Source organism: Columba livia, chromosome 1, assembly GCF_036013475.1.
Source record: "Columba livia isolate bColLiv1 breed racing homer chromosome 1, bColLiv1.pat.W.v2, whole genome shotgun sequence".
In the NCBI taxonomy this organism is placed as follows: Eukaryota; Metazoa; Chordata; class Aves; order Columbiformes; family Columbidae; genus Columba; species Columba livia.
Window position 1 is genome coordinate 9,558,535 of NC_088602.1, and position 21,264 is coordinate 9,579,798.

At 42.3% G+C, this 21,264-nt stretch overlaps 1 protein-coding gene across 2 annotated transcripts in view; it reads left to right on the forward strand.

Moving 5' to 3' along the window:
• The first annotated feature begins 2,132 nt into the window (after positions 1-2,132).
• The window catches only part of TMEM135 (transmembrane protein 135), a 184,666-nt gene continuing 165,534 nt past the window's right edge, over positions 2,133-21,264 (forward strand). Inside the window, exons 1-2 of one of the 2 annotated variants that reach the window (XM_065034603.1) lie at positions 2,133-2,390; positions 16,542-16,669. In XM_065034603.1, the coding sequence (XP_064890675.1) occupies positions 2,250-2,390; positions 16,542-16,669 (269 nt within the window). In that variant the 5' untranslated portion in view covers positions 2,133-2,249. The remainder of the gene's footprint in view (positions 2,391-16,541; positions 16,670-21,264) is intronic. The other variant, XM_065034529.1, reaches the window with a different exon arrangement.

Here is a 21,264-nt window from a genome sequence, read left to right on the forward strand (position 1 = left end):
CACAGCCTTCTGTTCCCAGTAAACAACCTTGTTCATGCGACAAGGAGAGATCCCAAAAACCCCAGGTACTTACGGGGGAAAAAGTAACAGTCCTCAATGCTTTTTAAATTCATGTGACTCCTTCCTTTTCCAAAACTATTTTGTCCCAGTTCCAGCCAAGGGTAAGCTTCTCCCAGGAGAGAACAGCCTGGGCTGGCATCTGAGGAAAACAGGGCTATCAGCACTATTCCCATGTTGCTTCATCCCTAGGGCTTCTTCCCAGAACAGCATATTGAAACCTCATGGAAAAGGGCCTGAAGCAAGGTCAGGGCTGTGCCGCCTTCTTTATCAGTGCATCGTCAGAGTCTTCCTCAGGTGACCCAACAGGAAAGATTAAAAAGCCTCCAGTTCTGATCTGGCAGCTGTTCAGTCAGATAAGCGTTGCCGCACAAATGAACAAGGTATCTTGTTGGGTACTTCTTTAACAGTCTTCCTTGAGCGGGACAAGACCTACAAAATTCGGACTGTCTGCAAAAATGTGTGTCAGCAGTGAAATTATTAGCTTGTGCAATTATCAATATTGTACATGCCATGGTTCCCTGCCCACAAATACAAGGCAGCTAGCAAACATTAAGCCCAGCGTAGTATCGAATCCAAAACATGCATGCAAGAGAGCCAGAATCCATATCTTAGGCAATAATTGCCTTTTCTACCCATAAGCAGTTCTTTAACAGAGTAATACAAAAACTGCCAGCAAGGCACCGAGTCCAAGCCAAAGTCCAGACAATGTTCCAGCGGGTTATCTTGCCAATGTTGCCTTTCTACGAGGGTCAGCACACAGGAATGTTCACTCCTTTATTCAGACACGCAGCTGCAGGGGACCTGGACCTCTGCTCTAAAGCTGAATTTAAAGTTACCTCTAGGGTCTTCTACTAGATTTTAAATACAGACTGACTGTCATAGACAGAGTTCTACCTAACAGAAGTCTGGTTGGTGAAGCACGCTTGACTGAAATAGTATAATTGAACTATTTAGGCCAAAAATCTCCTACTGCAGATTTGCTGGGAGTCTGCAAACAGTCTCTCAGTGGCTCTGTGAACCGTCCAACTTACCCATCCACTAAATTTGACATGCAAGTATGCTCTTGCACCCATAGTAGGATTTTTGGAAGGAGCAGAAGTTTTGGCAAAATGAATGACAAATTTACTTTATTTTGGGAGTGGTACAGACTGGTCCCAAGTCTGACCAACATGGGGAACTCCGCGGGCTGTGCAGGAGGAGAATCTGAGGCAGGCTGTACGGGGGAGGAATTTTCTAGCTGTGGATCTGTTTCAAGTCTGTTTTTGACTGCAGGTTAGTCTGCTGATCTTCTAATTTGCCTCGGAATGTATCTCCCATTAGGTCTTGAAATAACCTCTCCTGACCTGAGCACTGCACAGAAGGTACACACTGTACTTGCTCCATTGGGACTGAGCATCCACAAACTGTCACCTAACAGAGACCTGATGTAAAATCCCCAGATCATGGTGCAGCCAGCCTATTTAGTCCCCAAAAATAAAAATTTAAAGTTGGAACCAGATGCCAGTTTTGCAACTGAACTGTAACCGTGTCATCAGTCACTGCCATTGTAACACCCCTCCTCCTCCCCCCTACTTTCCAAACCAGGGAGAATCAACCTCTTCTGAGCTTCTCCTCACAATGCAGTCGCTCTCACTGCCCCACATGGCTTTAGTTGCCTTTCCCCCGCTCGGCTGCACGGGGGAATGCGGAGCCCGACCTGCACACACACTCCGCCCCAGAAAGCCTCCGCTGCCCCCTGAGCCTGCCCGCCGCCGTGCAGCCCTGGCTCGGCCTTCCCGCCCGTTGGGAGCCGCCACCCCCCCGCTCCGCGCCCGGCAGCCGCTCAGCGCCACGGAGCGTGTTCCGGGCGGATCCTCCCCACGCATGGCTTCACCCGTGCCCCCACCGCGCAGCCACACCGGCCCGGGCTCTGCGGGGTGCGGGCTGGGCGGCGGGCGGGCTCCTGAGGGGGATGCGGGGCGACGGGACACGCAGCACCACGCGCACGGCGCATCTCGCGCGGGGGCTCGCTCCACCCCGCCCCCGCCTCTCCCCGCCCCCCGGCGGTCGCCGATTGGCTGCGGGCCTCAGGCGAGGCGCGCGGAGCGGCTGCCCGCGAGTAACCCCGCCGCCGCGAGCGCCCCGCGCGACCTTTCTCCTGCATCGGCGGTGACGCGGTGGCCGCCCCCCTCGCCGCGAGCGCGGCAAAGATGGCGGCGCTGAGCAAGTCCATCCCCCACAACTGCTACGAGATCGGGCACACCTGGCACCCGCGCTGCTCCGCCGCCTTCCTGCACATCACCCAGGGCGCCCTGGCTGAGTCTCTGCGCATCTACAGCACCCTCTACCTGGTGGGTCTGCGGGGTGGGGAGCGGTGGGGGCACTGAGCTGGGTGGGGGGGACAAGGGCGTGAGGGGATGGTGGGGGGCCTGGCCTGGGTGAAGGGCATAAAGGGGGTCAGGGAGGGGGCCTTGTTTTGGGGTGGAAGGCCGTGGGGGATGTGAGGGCGGGGGGAGCCTGGCCTGGGGTGTAAGGGGAGGGTACAGGGGATATGAGAGGGGCTGGAGTGAGGGGGAAGGGCATGAGGGGTGTATGAGGAGGGCACAGGGGATGTCAGAGCGGGGGGAGCCTGGCCTGGGTGAGGGGGAAGGGCATGAGACAAATCAGGGGAGGGAGGCTGGTCTGGAGTGGGGAGTGTTTTGGGGGAGGAAGGGGAGGAGAGATTTCCATGGCAGCGTGACCCTGGGGTGGGGGGAAGAGGAAAAAGCATGTTTTGAGGGGGACTCTAGTGCTGGGGAGGAGAGAGATGGTGGGGGGCGCAGCTTAGTTTGAGGGCTGGAGGGCATAAGGGTTGTGGCAGGGGAGAGAGTGTGTGAATCTGGTTCTGGGAGGAGAGGAGAAAGGGCATGGGGGGCGGTGGGTCTGGTGGCACCACAGGTGATGGGGGAGAGGTGAAGCTGGTGGGGAAGGAGGGCACGGACACAGTCTGAACACCATTTTTTTGTCGTTTTCCAGTATCTATGAGACTTGATTAAAAAGACTTAGTATTTGCCTGAGAGGCTAAAATAGTATCTTTGGTAGTAGCAAGAGCACATGTGTATTATTGTTGGTGACACCTTGGTAGTTGTTGCCTTAGGATCAAGGAGGTTCCATTGCATAATGAAGCTAGGCTAAAAAAATACATTAAGGCTAAAGAATTCAGAGAGTATCCTACAGGTGAGCTTTAGTGTGCAGTTATGCTTGGTTATATCACCTTGGTTGCAGCTGGCTTGCTTCCAGCAAATTAGGGTGTAGGTAGAGGAGTCAGGATGTTTGCATCCATCTGTGTAAATGTGTCCTGAAAGCTGATCTAAGCTGGAATCGCAGCAGGTGAGCACTTCTTTCTGCCCCCCCACCTCTGTGTTTCTCCTGTAGTGGTGCTTGGAGGATTGAGTAGTGAGCTGGCCCCAAACTAAGCTGTAAGGAAAGAAAAACACGTCATTGAGTCTGTACTTTCAACTCTGTACCAGTGCTGGTACAACAAAATTATCAAGATATATAATAAAGAGGAGAGAAGGACTGGGACTGCAGCACTCCTGACATAAATAATTTAAGCTCTCATTGAAGTGTTCCTTGAGTGAAAATTGTGGCGATACCTAATTACATTTTTTAAACAGTTAATAACTATTTGGTACCAGTGTGGACGTGAGGAGTTGTCATGTCTGACAGCGAACATTTTCGTTCTGAACCAACAAAACCGAAGTGGCAGCTTCTGTGAGCTGGATTAGGAAACTAATACAGAGAAAAACGTTCCTTCCTCTCCTTCCCGCCTCCCCACTGATTTTTTTCTTTGGTTCTGTTTTCTGATTGAGTTTGCTGTGTGGGAGCATCAGTACTTGTACCAGAAGAGAATGGACCTGAAGTGAGCCATGGGAGGTGTAGTGGTGATGTGTCACGTCTGGCTAAAAGCACCTTAAACAGCTCTGTAATTAAATCAAAGGTCTCGAGCAGTCAAGGCTGGTAAAGAGCGTCCTGCTGTGTTACAGTTCACTCAGTTGTGCAGTCACAGGTTAGGGGGAAAGCTCCCGTTTTTGTTTATTTGAAAAGAAACACGAACCCCAAAATCCGACATGTTTTCCTGATCAGTTTTACGTTGTGGCCCCATAAACAGTTACATCGTGTCATGAATCCAAGGTGGGGTGGGAATCTTCTCAACCAATGTCATGCTGTGCTGCAAAATGTCTGCATCAGTTTTTAAACTGCTGTCTTTACAGTTTTTAATTTTCTTAAATTTCAGTGATTAACGTGACTTATCAGAGTAATCTAAAGCAGAGTTGCTCAAAAATCTTGGTGTTAACTAAGGAGGGAAGAGGCATTTGTGTTCCTTTGGTCCCAGACACATTAACTGTTCTCCTTTCTTTGTGTGGTCCTAGACCTTATCCCTCCTTGACCAGATTCGATTCATTCACTGATCCAGAAGAGGTTACTAACTTGCTTTTAGGTGGGGTAATTTTCAGCTGCATTAATGAATTGAATTGATTTATTAAGCAAGGTTCGACAAGTACCAGAGACAGTGTAAGGTAACGAGTGAAATGGTGCAGAGGAGACTGCAGAGGAGGAAGCAGGAGTCTTGCACGTTAAATAGGTTGGCAGGAAAAGAATACTCCTGAATTAGGAGAGTCATCACTAAATTCATTCGTTGCTGGATTAAGGTTGTATTTGAAAACTTTGTGTTTGTAATTAAATATCACAGTTGGACAGCACAAATGTTTGGTCCTTTTCTGTGTTCTGAAATTCACATAAGGCCATGAACTTCCGTTATTTTATCTTTATATCAGTATATGTTCAGAATGTTTCTGGTACTACTTGGTCCCAATCTTTTGTATGGCTCAGCAACAGAAAATTTCACTTCATTTTTCTATGTCAAGCCTATGAAATGTCTTCTGCTTGTTTGTTCCTCCTGTTGCCACAAGCTAATAACTAGGGAAAATAGGTGAAAGAGTTTCCGCTTACAAAAGCTTGTGTGGAAATGAATGAGAATGAACAGATGAGAATAGGTTGCCAGAGGCTGTTGTGGGAGAGTATGTGGTTAGGGATGGTTGTAATCCAGAGTCTAAACCCCTAATATCTACACCCCACATCTCTTTAATGTTTTGATTCTCTTCAGTCAGTAGGAGGCTGATGGAGCCAAATCAAGTGGTGCTGGTATTTGATTACTAAAATACTGGTTTTCAGTAAACGGCTGTGAAGAGTCTTTCTTTTAAGTAGCGCTGTGCTTTTTTCTTTTTTTAAAGTGCACCTTTTTTTTTTTTTTTAATGTTAGAAAAACTGTAATCTTCAGATACCATATTTTCACCATCTTTATTTTTGCTCCAGTACAAATTGACTGCTTTAGCAAAAGTAGGTTTTGTATCTAAATTGAATTGTCCCTCCACATACAAACTGGGTGACAGGAATATCTATTTCATAATTAAGACTTGTATTTCACAAGCCAAGTGTCCCAATGCTGAACATCTTCTGAGACCCACTTTTACAAAAAGGTTAAAGGGAAAAGTTAAAAATGGCTTAACATATATACTCCCCAAAGAAACCCCAAATAATCTCCCATACAGCTTATAATTACACTTTCTAAAAAACTGCTTGCCTTGATAGTTTAAGAAAACTTTACTGAAAAAGTTTTTCATCAGAGTTTGTTATATTTTGTTTGATCTGTGCTTATGTTTTGGGTTAGTCAAGGCTAAAGAAAATGTGATAATGTAATTGGGTATTTTCAAAGATGAAGAATTCTAGAAATGGTGAGAGGTGGGGAGAAGAGAATGATTTCACAGGGAAATTGCATAAAGCTGGGGAAAGGGAAATGAGAAGCTGGGTTATTTGATTTGACCTCTGTTTTTGTTTCCTGGGATTTCTGTTGGTTTCTGTGGGAAATCTGCCATTGATCTCATGCATTGGAGCAAAGTCCTCTGTTTCCTGAAGGTCTGTAAGTTTCAGGCACTTATTTGATGATGGTGCACATTTTGCTATAGGTGAATATGCTTAGTCATTAGTATGAAGCCTTTGCTAGTGTATCAGAGGTAATTGGATCTGTTGGTAATGTTTCCTCTTTATCTAATTAAGTTAAACATTGTCTATGGCTGCTTTGCAGTTCAGCTGATTCTTCTAACTTTTTGCCTGTGGGGTGACTAGAGTAATTTGTGCCTTTCGCCTTTTCTTTCTCCTAGTCTGATCATTTGTTTTCTTCACTTAATTTAAGCCAGGCTACCTCCCTGCCTCTCCAGCTTGGGTTCTGTCCTGCCCTTCCCCTCTTGATCACACACCTTCCCCTGCCCACTGACACCTCTCACAGAGCCACAGGATGGTTGGGGTTGGAAGTGACCTCTGGAGATCATCCAGTCCAACCCACCTGCTAAAGCAGGTTCACCAGAGCAGATCACACAGGAATGTGTCCAGGTGGGTTTGAATGTCTCCAGAGAAGGAGACTCCACAACCTCTCTGGGCAGTCTGTTCCAGGCTGTGGCACCTCAAAGTAAAGAAGTTTCTCCTCATGTTCAGAAGGAACCTCCTGTGCTTCAGTCTCCGTTGCCCCTCATCCTGTCACTGGGCATCACTGAAGGGAGGTCTCCTGCCCTTCCTCCCCAGCACCAGCTCCTTCCTACCTTCCATCTGCTGCTCGTCCTTCTTTCAGCGTTGCCTCTGCTGCACAATGACGCAGCCAAAGAGCAGCTTAAGCACTGGCCCCTTGATAGTTCTCACTGTTTACTCCCAGCTCTGTCTCCAAGACAGATCTGCTGGCATGAAGGAGAGGAGCACCTGGCCTAAAGCAGTGTGGGTGCCAGCGAGTCTGTCCGACGTGTTCTCTGGACTGAGGATGGTTCAGCCGATTGTTTAGCAGAACAGGTGTAACCTGATTCTGCTGTTCCAAAATGTCTTTTAATGATGCTTGGAGCTTGCTGCTATTTTTTTGATCTCTTTCACTTAATTTCTTCTCGTACCATTTTCATACTCCTTTTGATCTTGCTTTTGATACTCTTTTCACACTAATTTCAGACTTACTTTGGTCTCACTTGTAGTATTTTTTCATACTTGTGTTGTATCTACTTCCTCCTGTGCTTTTTAATGGCCTTCAGGTTCTTAGAAGCCAATTGCTTCTCTTTCTTTCTATATCAAAAGTTTTTTTTTTTTCCCCCTATTTATGATTCCAGTGCTATTATCTTCCTAGGCTCTCTTTTGACCCCAAGTATGTGTATTCCTTCTCTTAATCTGTATTATTTGTTTTTTAAGCTCTCTAGGGCAGCATTGTATACGCTATTGTTAAAGAGACAACTGCTGTCAGCAATTGTATAAGATGTTTTTTCTTCCTGTAGAAACGTGGGAGGGACATGAGTAGTCTTGCACGTGGTAGCTGGCATGTCTCTTCACAGACAAATCACTGATTGACTAGAGGCAATAACAAACTGAGTAATTGCGCTAATGAATTGGATGGAAAACAGAAAACTGGAGGTGAAACAGAATGAAGTGTGCATGTCCCATCGTTTTCCTGGCTGTATTTACATGGCTGTAGGACAGGGCCAGAGCTCAGCCCCAGGGATAGATGATGCACACTGGCCATGGTGCTGCTGCTTCAGGCTCACTTTGTGTGTGGTTCCTCTGGGGAGAGCTGTTTGGACTGGGCCTGAGCAAAGCCAGGGAGCCCGCTAACGCTGGAACAGATCCTGTTTTATCTGCTAGCGGAGACACAGTCATCGTGTCTCACCGTTCTGAGGTGTGCGAGAAGGCTGTGCTGACCAAATTGTATTCTAAAATAATCCAGAATTGCTGGGTATATTAAAATGTGGTTTTTGTTTGTTTGTGCCATGAGCCATTGTGTATTTGGAGGTAGGAGGTTAGTGTTACCCTTGAATATGCTGCTGTGTGCCAGCTTGGATCTCTGCTCAGGCCATCGAGAAGCTCCTGTCGGGACTTGGTACCTGGAGTTGTAGTGATGGTGGTGGCTGTGTTGTGCTGGGACATCGGATCATCTTAGTACTGTGTGATGTCCTGTATGTCTGTGCTGTGATATGAATGACATGTAGGTCAGTGTGTTCTTGCCTTTAGATTCCTCTGGAAGCTGGGTTAAATGTGGCTAAAATTAGCTTAAATGTTACTAAACTGGTTGTGACATCTTAGTTCCAGGCTCTGTTTGTTTTGCTCTGTTCAGGTGGCTTTCGGCCTAGGCTAGGCAAATTCTGTGGTAAATTGAAAATAAACAAAAATAATCTTTTATTGAGATATTGAGAATTTTAAAAGAAACAGTTGATGAATTCCATTGCACTGAAGAATTTTTGCTCAAAAATACAAGGAGTAACCTGGAGTCTGCATCGCAGTAATGGTGGAAATGGTGGAAGCTCCAGCCTTGGCTGATTCAGCAAAGATCTTGGTAAAGACACTGTGAATACTGGGAACCAGCAAATATCATAAAAGGGTCTGTTTGTTAAGGAAATATAAATCTCTTCTCTTAGGTTGGTACAGCTGTATAGTAGAGTGCAAGAATTTCAGGGTAGGGGGAGAATAATTGAAAATGCTACTGAGTTTGACCTTTCATGGCTATGAAAAATAGCCCTCTAGTCATCTACGTACAAGGGGAACAAGCGGTGAAGATAAGTCATGGAATGAGAGTGATGCCAGGGCTGAAGGTAATTTAGATGTCATTCAAAGAGTACGTGAGTACCGTTCGTTTCTTTTTTTAGTTGTGTGGATGATATGGAAAATTTAAAAAAAGCCAAAGTGACCCAACGCACCCCCGATGATGAACCTCATGTAATCTCTTGCAAGGGACAGAGGGAGTTGAGAGCAGGTGGCACAGAGTATTTGACTTACGAAATGAAAAAAATCTAGAAGCCAGGTTTTGTAATCTATGAAATCAGGGAGGGACCAGCTACTTGAGGAATGACAAATCTGAAGGTTTAAGAGGAGGCATGAGAAACAAATTGCTGATTTGAATAAGTGTCTTTCAAAACCCAAGTGTGACCTGAGGGCATGTGGAGTTAAAGTTACTCCAAAGGGCTTAAAAATAATTTTTATAAATCAAAGGAATAATGTTTTGTCAAATTCATGCAATATTGCAAACAGTTATAACAGGACTTATAAAAAACTAAATATATTTATGAAAGAAATCTGACATCATTTTGTAGCTCTGCCTTCGGCTTGAGTGAACTGAGGTGTTAACTGGTTTAAATACTAGGGATTGCTTTGCTTTTAGCTTGCATGTGACTTAATTAAAAAGCCAAGGAAAATTTTATAACTTATATGCAGCATATATTTTATATAAACCATCTACACAGCATTATTGATCATAAATTTGCATTTTGGAGGTGCCTAAACGTGCCAGATCATCACTCTTATAAATGCCATTGAACTGGGCCTTCCTGGAAATTTGGCTAGGTGTCTGAATATTTCTGCAGCTCGCCCTTCTCTCTTTACTTTTTTTTTTAATAAAAGTTTATGATATGCTTGATTTTTATTTGGATGTTGTGAAGGAATGAGAGAGATGATAGTGCTTTTTTCAGTTTCCATCAATCCATGCTGTATGTCTTGGCTGATTTCACTAAAATTTGACAGAGTGGTAATGTTCTTAAAGACATACATTTTGTACAAACTTAGGAAACGGTGGTTTGATGGAGGAGGGAGAGAAAAAATGATGTTGTGCACACAGCAGCAGGGTTGGCATAAGGTCTGTGGTTTTTCGTCTACCACATAACCTGTCAGACCGTGTACCTTGGTCAGCCAGTTAGCACATTCATCAAGTCAAATGCAAAACATCCTGTAGAATCTGTAGTTCAGGGGCACTGGTGAAGACTGAGGCTGGTGGAGGTGAAGTGCAGGTTATTGCAGGTGGATGATGATTACACGTAGGCGTTACATGACACATCATTAAAATAATCAGGCCTGTCGGGAGCTCCGTTTGGAGTCTTGTGTTCCTTTTCCACTGGAACGCAGTGATAGCGGATTTCTTGGTTATATAAGGCTTAAAATTTGTATATGAAGACTAAATTAAAAAAAGAAAGGGCTTCAGTAATACTCTTCCACAAATTGATGGTATCCTGAATCTGGTGGACTGATTTTTTTTTTTTTTTTTTATAATTACATTTTCCTGTTGAAGATTCAAAATGCAGTTATGTGAATTGCGTAGTTAATGCTAGAAAATATTTTGTTTTCTGTTTATTTCTTTATTTTTACTGAGTAGTCTTTTAAAAAATACTTCAGACAAAGAATCCAGGAGGCCTTAGAGCTCAAATCATTAGCAGTATTTTTGAGTGGCCACTGTATTACTTCATGAGTGTCTGCATATGGTTTGAGGGGTGATCTCCTCTTTCCAACTACCCTCGGTATTGTACTGTACATAAAGGTGTAAAACGCACATTCCTTCTTTCTACCCTCATTTCTATTAACATGAAAACAGTTTCAGTTTTCCACCAATGCAAAATTTAATTTCATAGCAATGTTTTTTTAATGAATTAAGTGTTTTATCACATATATGGACGTTTTCTGTCTCTCTGTTTCAAGGTGGTAACGGCCAAAGTGTTTTAGTGAGAGTTAAATCAGAGCTTGTTTTAAACTGTATGTGAAATAGGGCAATTACCATTGGAGAGTGAATCTGTGGTCAGCTTACATTGGGCTGATGGACAGGAGAAGGAGAATTCCAGTCTGGGCTAGGTGCTTAAAAGACAATCAGCTGTTCAGGGAATCGGTTTGGTGCTTGTATATTCCGGGATTTTGGAGGACAGGTTTGTGTTCATATCTCTTGCTGTGCTGTCATGTATTAATCCTGCTGTTCGTTCCCTTTGACAGTAAGTAACGAGGGTGTGGGGTTGCCTTCAAAAACCTTCTAAGGCTGCCAGAACGGCATTAAAGTGTAACTGAATTTTGAGTTTCAAGTTTTAAGCTGTTGTGTGCAGAAGTGAGGAGTTATCTGTCTTAAAAAGTAAGTCGGAGGCTTTCTGCTTTCAGTTTTCCCACAGGTGGTAATGGGACATCAGGCAGTGCTGAGTCAGTCTTCAGGTGTGGAAAGAAAATCTTTCTCCCATGCTTGGCTTATTGTTTTCAAGAGGCTTTACCTGACCGCATTCTCAGTATCAAACTAATCATCGTTGGAGCCAGAAATATATTATCTGGAAGTCAGGCTGGCTGGTGTTTAATTTCCCCCGCTCCAGTGTGTGTGTAGGACACCGATGTCACACAAGGACAATCGGCATATATTTCATCAGAGGTGTCACCAGAGAGTGAGGGATTTGTCTTGTCTGACTGTAGTGCAAAAGTTCAGTTTTCTGAGGACTAAAGTGTTGTGATACCTCTAAATTTCATCCAGATGCACATATGCTTACTCTCATAGTTCTGATATCCAGTGATACACAGCCTGCCTAGTTTAATAATCTCTTCTGGGTTTTAGTTGTGAAGTATGACGTGCACAGATGAAGCAAATACAGCAATAAATATAATTTTCTTACGGTATCTCTGTGCTATTAATGCTTTAGACTTGTTGCTAAGTGATTTTTTAACTTCTTTAAAATTTCAGCATACCATTACATATAAGTTGCTCATCTCTCATTTAAATAACAAAACTCGACTTTTGTATCTAGGAGAGGCTTGGAAATTTGTCTTATGGACTTGGAAATCACTGGAAAAATACCAATAGGCATTTAAAACATTGAGACATCCTTTAATTCCTGTCTTATGGTATTTGAATACTTGATTTTTTTTTTCTGACTACTTATTTCTTAAAATATTAACATACCAGATTTTTCTTAGAATTAAATTTGTTATTTTCAGCTTTTTTTCTGAAATGTTCTGTTATCTTTTTCTAGCTCTGCTGTTTATGATTTGAATTATGAATTATCTATGACTCTTTTTGGTTGATCCTTTTTTTCCCTCATTGATCCTTTTCTTTCCTTTAACTGTGATTTGTTTCTTATGCAGCATGCTTGTGTTTTCTGCAGACTCTGTTGGACTGAAGGGAGATCAAGAGCTAGAACTTGTGGATGCAAACAGAAGGAAATTAGAAGGTTCTGAAAACTTGGACATTCTTAGGCCTTTTGCCCTGTGATGGTGCATGGTCTGCTTTAAATTCCCTTTTGCTCTTAGTTGCTGAGAGTTTGGGCATGTATAATGGTATTTCTTACAGGAGATTGGGAAAGACAGGATTGATTAATTGACTGTGTTAGAAGAGGAGAATGTAAAAATGTTAGCAAAGCTGGACCCTGTCCTATTTCCAGAGCGCTGGTGGCCCGAGCTCTGCTGGTTTTGAGAGAGAAGAGCGTGGGGTTGAATTGCAGGAAGGGCTGTGAAGGCTGTTGCAGGCAAAGGGCTCAGCTGCTGGTGGGGAGGGTGGATGGGAGCACTGGAGTCTCCGTTTAATGCTTACATAGACAAATAAAGACCGCGTCTGCAGAATGTGCTGCTGCTTACAGTTTCATTTCAGTGCATGAAACGTCACAGTGTAAGAAAACTTGTGGTGAGAGGAAAACATTAGTTTTGCTTTTTGAAATACGCGTTTTCTTTATTACCATGCAGGTATCTTAGAATTCTTGCAAATTAAGTTACAAGGAGTAATTATGCTCTACCCTGACTCAAAAGGTTCTTAATAGGGTTGGATTTTTTTTCTTGATGAATAAATAAATCAAATCTTTAATGCTAGTTAAGTATTTCTAACTTGGGTATTCTTTACCTACAGAGATCAAAGCTGCTTGAAAAGGCGCCATTATCTGTGACTTTAAATGTTAGTAACAAGCGTTATGGTGTATGAGCTAGAGTTTCTATAGTATATTGGATACATGGTATACATTGGTTATATAAGGTCTTTTATTCCCTCTTTAGTCTCTTCCTTAGAGATATGTGTGTACAGGGTGACATTTTGATTTTATAGTTGTCTTTTTTTTAATGAAAGGTATGCATTATATATGCAAATGAGAAGTACAAACCATGTGCCTTCTATCTGGAATGGAAAATGGCAGAGTCAGTAATAGCTTTTAGTATCTGTGAAGTCTCTGAAGATTTATTCCACAGTCTTACTGTTTTTGCATGTTTTGTTTTGTGAGAGGTGGTGCTGTACAGGAAAGGGTTGTCTTGGTTAAATGCAAGTTACATGGAAGGGTGGAGTTGTTAATGACAGTCTATATCCCAGAGAGTTGTGTAGCCTTTCTAAATATCCTGAGGCCAGGTCATTGGATGCCTTGAAAATAAGAGATGTTAACAGTGACTCGATAGCTTATGGGAAGCCAGAGTAGCATGTTAAAGCGAATCTGATGTGTTCCTAAGCTGCTGTTAGTCAAAGGAGGTGCTGGAGCGTTCACCCTGGGGTAGGTAAGGCTGCATTCTGCCCAGAAAAGTCATCAATAAGTAGAACCTGGGTCTTAATCCCCTGGCATTCACTCGAGTCTCCTCTCCCTGCTTCCAGACATTTTTTGGGCAGTTTCCTCCTCCTCATAAAGGGTAATAGGCAGGAGAAACACCATGGCTTCAGAAGGAGAGAGAGAGGCAGCGCTGGAAGCGAATTGTTCTTTTCCATGAAATCATGGTCTCACAGTGGCGTGAGGAGTGTGTTGCTTCTGTTCGCTGGCTTAGAGGTGAGGGGAGGCAGCTTCGTGTCTGGGTTTCTTACAGCCGCAAACACTTGTGGCATTATCTGTCACAGCAGCGCTCTGCTGGTGGTTCAGACATGCCGTACTATCTTACTAAAGCTGGAAATCTGCAATAATTTGTAAACACTGAAGAATTTTATTTTGTAAAGTTTCTGTCACTCTATCTCAAAAAGAGAATAGTGAAACTAAGAAATTATGGAGAATGGTTATGAGAGTAATGAGAGGTGTGGAGCTGGCTTTGGCCACTTCTGGGTATGTGCTTGTTAACTGGATCAGCGACCTGAATCCGAATTGCACTCCTTCATTCTTGTAGTGGTAAACACTCCAAACTAACTTCTACTGCTGTCATCGCTATGGTCCTGATGCAGACCACCCTTAGGTGCCTAAATAAAGGTGTCCTAGGATTTGTGTGCTTCTCAGGTAGCAGGAGAGCTGGAAGTGTAATGTCAGTGAGATGTTAATTTCTGTCTGCCTGACTCTTCAAGGAGTCTCAGGTAACTTGCAGACCTGCTACATCTGTTAGCATCTTCATGGAGATCAGTAGTTTGCCAAGGAAGTATTTTCTGGATGTCCTGATGCCTTCTCATTCCATGTTTCTGTCTGCTGCCAATGTCTGCTGCTAAATCTTGAGCATTGCCTTTATTGTAAGAATTTTGCCTTCATCACAGTGTCCTCTCTGGGGTGAAGTTTGTCCCAGCAGGAACCATGAACTACTGCAGTCTGGCAGTTTTTGTAATCTTTCTGTCTTGCCAACCTCAACTTTAATAGTAATTTTTTTGAACTGTGTGGAGGTGAAAGGGAGAGCAAGGTGGTACCCAGAGATACCTCTGTTTTTCCATGTACTCACACCATTGCTGGTGGAGGAGAGGAAGAGCGCCTTCTCCATAGTCTGCTCTTGCTTGTTCTCATCCGTACACAATATTTAGCTTAGCTGATGTCTATAAAGCACTTTAAAAATGATGAGCTTTTTTTTTCAGTGGGCATGTGTCAAGCTCCATTAGCCGTACGCATACAAGTCTTTCAGTTCTTGTGAGCAATGTGTCTTTGGACTGGTTTGTGTGGTGTTGTTCCTGGGTCCTTTCTGTTTTTCACTTGGCACTAGAAAAGAGAAGGGAAACCGAACATTTTTATTAGTCTAAAACTTGTTGGAGAAGCTGCAGAAATAAATTTTTGACTTTGATTTGACATTAATTTATAATATACCAATTTTTCCTGTTGTACTTATGACACTTTGGTCTGAGGAAGCAAGGCTTCACACTGCAGGTGTAAGATCTGTGTTCTTAGAATGAAAACATTGTTACTTTGTTTCAAATATTCATGTATAATAGACTAGAAGTAGCTGAGGAGGCAGCAATTGGTGATCCAGTGTTTAGACTGCATTAAGTCTTTCCTTCAAAAGAAAGATTATCTGGATTGCATTATTACCTAATCCACTACGGTTTAAGCAATCTTGACACTTGATTAAGTAATGTGTAAATCTGTTTTCAGGACTCTTCCTATGCATGGACTTCTCCTTAATCCTTAGTTCAGGCTTCATTTTGGAAACAAGTTTTGGCAGAACTTCCCTGTGGTTAGTTTTAGCCCATCTCTGAATCTAAAACATCTACTTGCTATTCAGTACAAGAGGACAGTGTTTCAGAGGAACAGCTCCTCCTCCATGTTTTTAAATTGAGGAACCAAGACTTCGAGAGGTGTCACCAACACTGATTTAAGAGGTTATCTTTCACCGTTCCTATCAGCACCAGCAGTAGGAAGCTCACCCTGTTTGGAAGTTCTCTAATTATAATAAATAACTGAAGACTTCTCTGTCAGTTTTGAGACTTCCTGGGAGATCAGTGCAGATAAAGATGATAATGCTATTAAAAAGAAAAACCAATAAAATCTGTCATTTGATGTACCCAAAATATAATTTCACAGAGTCATAGGAGCACACGAGTTGGAGGGTCCCGACTCAGAGCACGGCCAGTTGAATGGGGTTGCTTGGGGCCTTTTCCAGTTGAGTTTTGAGGATCTCCAGTGATGGGGAGTCCACAATTGCTTTGGGCAACCTGCTTCAAAATTCAGCCACTCTTTTAAGTGAAAGTTTTTCTTCCTTAGGTCTAATCTGAGTTTATTGTATTCAAACGTGTCTGTTGCCTCTTGTCTTACCCCTGTGCACCTCAGAGAAGAGCTTGGTTCTCTACACCTTCCTACTAGATAGTTGCACAATTTCTGTGGACAAAAAAGGCTTTGAAGACCTTCAGTGTTTGTCATTAAGTCACCGTTCTTTATAAAACATGGGACATACATTAAACTCACCAAAAAACCTATTTAGTTTTTAGATTCAGCCTATTTTGTGCTATAGACTGTTTTGTAGAGGTAGCATACCTCTTCTGTAAAATTTGTCAGGACTGTGGTGATCTTCTAGCAGATAGTGAAATTTTTTGGAGGACTTGCAGTTGGGTAACTGGAGTAGAAAACTCTTAGAAATACATCATCACTTCATAGACACTGTGTAGGGCCTGTATTTGGATTACTTTAGTGATATTCTGACTTTAATTATGGGATAGTCCAGTTGTCTGGAAGACATAACTCAGTGTAAATTTATCACATCCTAAGAGTTCTGCTATCTGGCAGACACCATTTCTGACTGCTAGGGCCAACAGTAACAAGGTAATAAAATTCTGCCTATGCTTCCCATTTAGGATTGCTTGCTGTATTTCCTGGTATAAATATTGTAACAACTGGAACAAGTTCAAAGGAAATCTTTGTGGTATTGTTCATAAAACCAGCGAATTTAAGAGGCTTTGATTTACTACTTAAATGGGCATGTCTCCTTTTCCTTTTTTATTTTTCTTTACAATGTGCAAAAAAGAGACTAACTGAATTAAAGTTTGTCCCCCCTGTTTTTTTTCTTCCCTCCTCCCTCAGATTGCAGCTATTCTCAGGAAACGAAAACTTCACTATTATTTGCACAAACTGCTACCTGAGATCTTGCAATCAACTTCCTTTCTGACAGCAAATGGGAGCTTGTATATTGTTTGCTTTTGCATTCTAAGGTTGGTATACTGTCCTAAAAGTTAAATGTAATAGGAAAGCTATTTCTGTGCAGATTTTGTTTTTCTGGAATAATATGTCTTTTTTATAATATGCTTGTTTGTAACAGGTAGGAGTAAAAAAAGCAACATCTGTGCCATCATCATCTTGATTTCTGGTCTTACTATCTGAATAAAAACCCTTTTTTCCCCTTCTTATTTTTGTTATGTTTCAAATAAGTAAACAAGTAATTGTATTCACTTTGCTTCATTTTCCCTGATTTACTGATTCAAAATACATTGTTGCAAGAAATTCAAATATATTCCAGATGGGAACTGAGAAGGCATAGCCTTTTTCACCTAGAAAGGACTGATGTCATTTGACGTTGGTTTCTATGTCCCTGATTCAGGGACTGTGATGACCTTTAGTTATCCTGAACTTTATCCAGCCATCCAAGTTTGTACTTCCCTTATCTGTGGACAGAAATGAAGAAAATCCCAGCAGAGCTTCTGGGGTTCTGTAAGATACAGATTTGCTCTGGAAGATTAATATAAAAGGCACTTGTGTATTCTGAGCTGTTTTCCAGTGTGTATTTCAAGTAACTGTCAGGATAGTTAAAAATTAAACTTTCGTGTTTATGAACATGATGATGTCCTAGATCTAAATGCATTTATTGTAAGAAATGTTATACATTGACGTGGAAAGCCCACAGTAGCTATGAATTTTTGAAAGTTATCTGACAGTGCATTCAACAGCCTCTCCAAGAGTTAATCAGACCCATTATGTTCTACCTCTAGATCTGTTCAGAGGCTGCTTCAAAGCTGAGGGAGAACGCTAAAAGAGGAGCTGGCTGAGGAGCCATGGAACACTTCTAAGTCAATCATTTGCAGAGTTCAAAGTGAATCTTTAAACAACAGGCTCTAAAGAGTATGAATTTCTCTAGCAATCTGAGTTGTGTTGATACTGATGTATCTTTAGCGCACTGAGCTGTACAGTGGTCCTCCCTGGACTTGCCTGTAAATGTGCAATCCCTCACTCCAGTGCTGTAGTTAAATGTTACTCTCTAAATTAAGCCGGTGTGGTTTTAAGGTTTATTGTTTTCAGCTGTTCCTCTACCAGAGGTAACAAGCCATCTAGCAGATCTGTGGCTGTGCCTGTGCTAGTAAATGAAGCAGGTAAGAGATGAGCATTTTACTCTGAAGGCGGCTGGTTTGGCATCACTTTGATGTGTGTGGAGCATGGCTGGCTGAAGCTGTTGTGACGTCCAAACCAGCATGGCCAGATGCAAACTGGGTAATGGAAATAGTGCCTAGTCCATGTGCCCTCCACGTTCCCTTGAAGCTTCCTTTGGGTTCACCCAGGCCAAAACCATGCAAAGGACGATTCTAACAATTTAATGTGACAAGGGATATACATAAATACTTACCCTACTGTTCGTACAGCTGTGCAGCAGAGTAACCAGCCAAGTTCTTGGGAGATATCCATGCTTTTTCTGTTACAGATGCCCATGAAGAGCCGTCACCTCCAGCACATTCTCTGCTGACAGGGTCTCACCAGACTGCCCACCACCTGCAATTGCAGGACTTGAAAATAAAACATGTCGGCCTGTGGATTAGGGCACTAATTGGAGCTGGTGGACTGAAATCACTACTAGAGGCAAAGAAAGCAAGTGCTTAGGCAGCCTTATGCATTGTGCCCATTGAAATATATGAATGTCCAGTTATAAGGAGTATTTTGCAGGTGTTCTGACCAGAATGAAGTTTAGAGCCTCAGCAATTAAGCAAATAAGATATGTAAGAACTATTAAATGACATTTCAGAAAACAGATTATCCGAAAAGTCATACTTTCCAAATTTACTAGTGTAAGATCCAGTTGGTGCATTATACATGAATTGTTAAATGACATTGACAAGATTGCTTCCTAGGACTGTGCAAGAAGAAAAATCCTCTGTCTTCCAGGAATTAGTAAAGGATTAGCAAGTAGTTAATATATATTAATCAAAACAAGGGATAAATAATCAATTTACATAATAGGAAGAGGTTGCCAGTGGTATTCCTACTGTGTCCTTTGTTCTGGATATACCTAAAGAATATGGAAAAAGGGATGAAGAGTAGTGTGAGAGATTGTATGAGATTGTTTAGGTTACGGAAATCTAAAACTGACTCTCATCCATTTCTGAAAGGTCTGTTGATTTAAATAATTTATGAAATTTGATAGAGAAAAGTGCAAAGTAATGTATCAGGAGGAAGAAAGCAGCCCTGTCCTTACACAGGGATGGGCTTTAAACTATTGTTGCTGCTAGGAATCAGGAAGGTGTTTGAGAGTCATGAACAGGTTCTTTGAACAAGTCAGTTCGGTACTTAAATACTGTCAAGTGGCTGAGTAAGCGTTACTTGGAGAGAAAATGAGAACAAGCCAGAAAACTGTATAAATAACGTGACATCTTTACAAGTTGAGTACTGCATGCCCTTCTAACATCATGACGTTGACAAGTCCTTTGCTTGGAATGTACTTAATATCAACATTGTCTTGCAGCTTGAGCTGTATAAGCTTCCCTCTCTCATCTGCTGTTGGGCGGGTGATGGAGGATGGAAATGCGAGACTTCGCTCCTTTTTTTTTAACCACTTTCTGTAGCTTTTTAGATTTTTTTTTTTTTTGGTGTTACTTGTATGGTTCCTTGAATTAATTACTGTGGGGTACAAAGTACTTCCCTGAGAGCAAAAGTAATTGTACGTTATTCTCCAGCCCAGAACACAGTTTGGTATCATATGTTTTAATTCACCAAAGAAATATCAGTGCCTCCACATTGTTCTGCATAGCTGTGGCCTGAGTATTTCTGACCTTGATTTGCAACCATTTTAAAAGATTGCCTGAGACTTTGGAGACCTGGGTGTTCCAGGTCTGATGCTAGATAGTGGGGAGAGGCTGGGTGTGACACATTTGTATGACAGGATGCATGCTGTGGTTTTTGTATCTTTTTATGGTTGGAAGGTAGATTATAATGGAAGCAGCAGTAACTCAGAAGCAGAATTGCTCAGCGAGCCCCATGCAGTTGGCTGATCTTACCCTCCTGGAGTTAGAACTGGTCTAGAGACAGATGAAAGAGTTTGTAGCTGGACACGTTAACTCATCTTTACCTGCAAAAATCCCAGTTGGAGTTGCCCGTTTCCTGTGTTTGTAGCACCAAGGAGGAGATGTGTTGGTGGGCATGTAGGGTGTCCTGGATAAAGTGACCGCTTCATCCGTTCATGCCTTTACCAAAGTCCCAGCGGATCTTCAGTCACTGTGTGTAGTGAAATTATGTCTTAGTCATCCAGTAATAATTAAAAGGCCTAAACACAAAATGTAATTGTCAGTGAGAAGTCTGGCTTGTACAAATATATCTTTCTGATGCTCTTGTAGTATTTGCTTCCTTTCAGCTAGGGAAGCCCAGCAAAATTGAAACCGCTGCAGGTATTTGCGAGGGTGTAAAACTTTAGGTAAGAAAGTGCAATTAGATAATTTCAGGCATTGTTTAACATTCTCACCGTTTCACAGGAAGGCAAAATTTCAAGAACATCCATATCCAGTGTCAGCAATGGCTTACGCTGTGGATAGCTGTTCTCATTCTAGCAGAGATTAGCAAGCTGACTTGGCTTACTTTTTTCCTCCTTTTTTCCTTGGAGTGAGTTAAGGGGTACATGCAGCCAGTTCTGTTGGCAGAGCAGTGGAGGGGACGATCTCTGTTACAGATGTGTGACAGGCCAGCTGGGGGTTGTAATCTCTTTTGCTGGTGAGATGCAGAATTCCACATCTGTCTGGGCTCCAGAGCTGACAAGCATTACATTAAATAAAAGGTGTGATATTTTTTAGATTGTTTGGTTTCAATAAATGCAAAATTTCATGAAGTCATAGTTCTCTTAGTTTAGCTACTAGAGTGATTTAAGTTTGTCCATGTGCAGCTTTACATTCTCTTGCTTAATTAGATTCAGCCCTATGTATCAACCAGCCTTGGAGTTTTGGATGCAGATGTACACTTAGATGCATAACCTGGAAGAACTCATATTTATCATTCCAGTTTCTAACCATAGACTATGTGAAAATAAGCATACAAATAATAAGAGAAAACAGAAGTTTAAATGTTTCATTTACTGATTGGGCATGTTGATTTTCCCTGGGTTTTATTATGTAAAATATGTTACTGTTGTTCCTGGAATCTTATCAAACTGAACATGTAAGCATTCGTAGAGGGATTCTAAACCGTGCCAAAAGAGCAAATTCCTGTTTCTTTCCCACAGAAAAGACAGTTGTTCTGTTACTTAACAGGTGTGTCTGGTAAGATGTGTTCATACTTATTAAGATGTTTAGAATGGCTTCTCTGAAACTTCATACAGTAATTGCTTTCCAAGAGAGTCCTAATAATGAACTTCAGCTCCTGCAGCATTTGACGTTGTCATCCGGAGAAATTATCCTTTTGCAGGCGTGGGAATGAGCAGGGTGTGTAATTGCCATTACATCACTTGCTGCTGATACACTGGCTCTCTTTTCACTTTTGAACATAAGCTGGCATCGCTCACTGCTAATGTTATTTTTGCAGAAGTATGAAATGAGGCTAATCATGCCTTTTACAGCCAGCA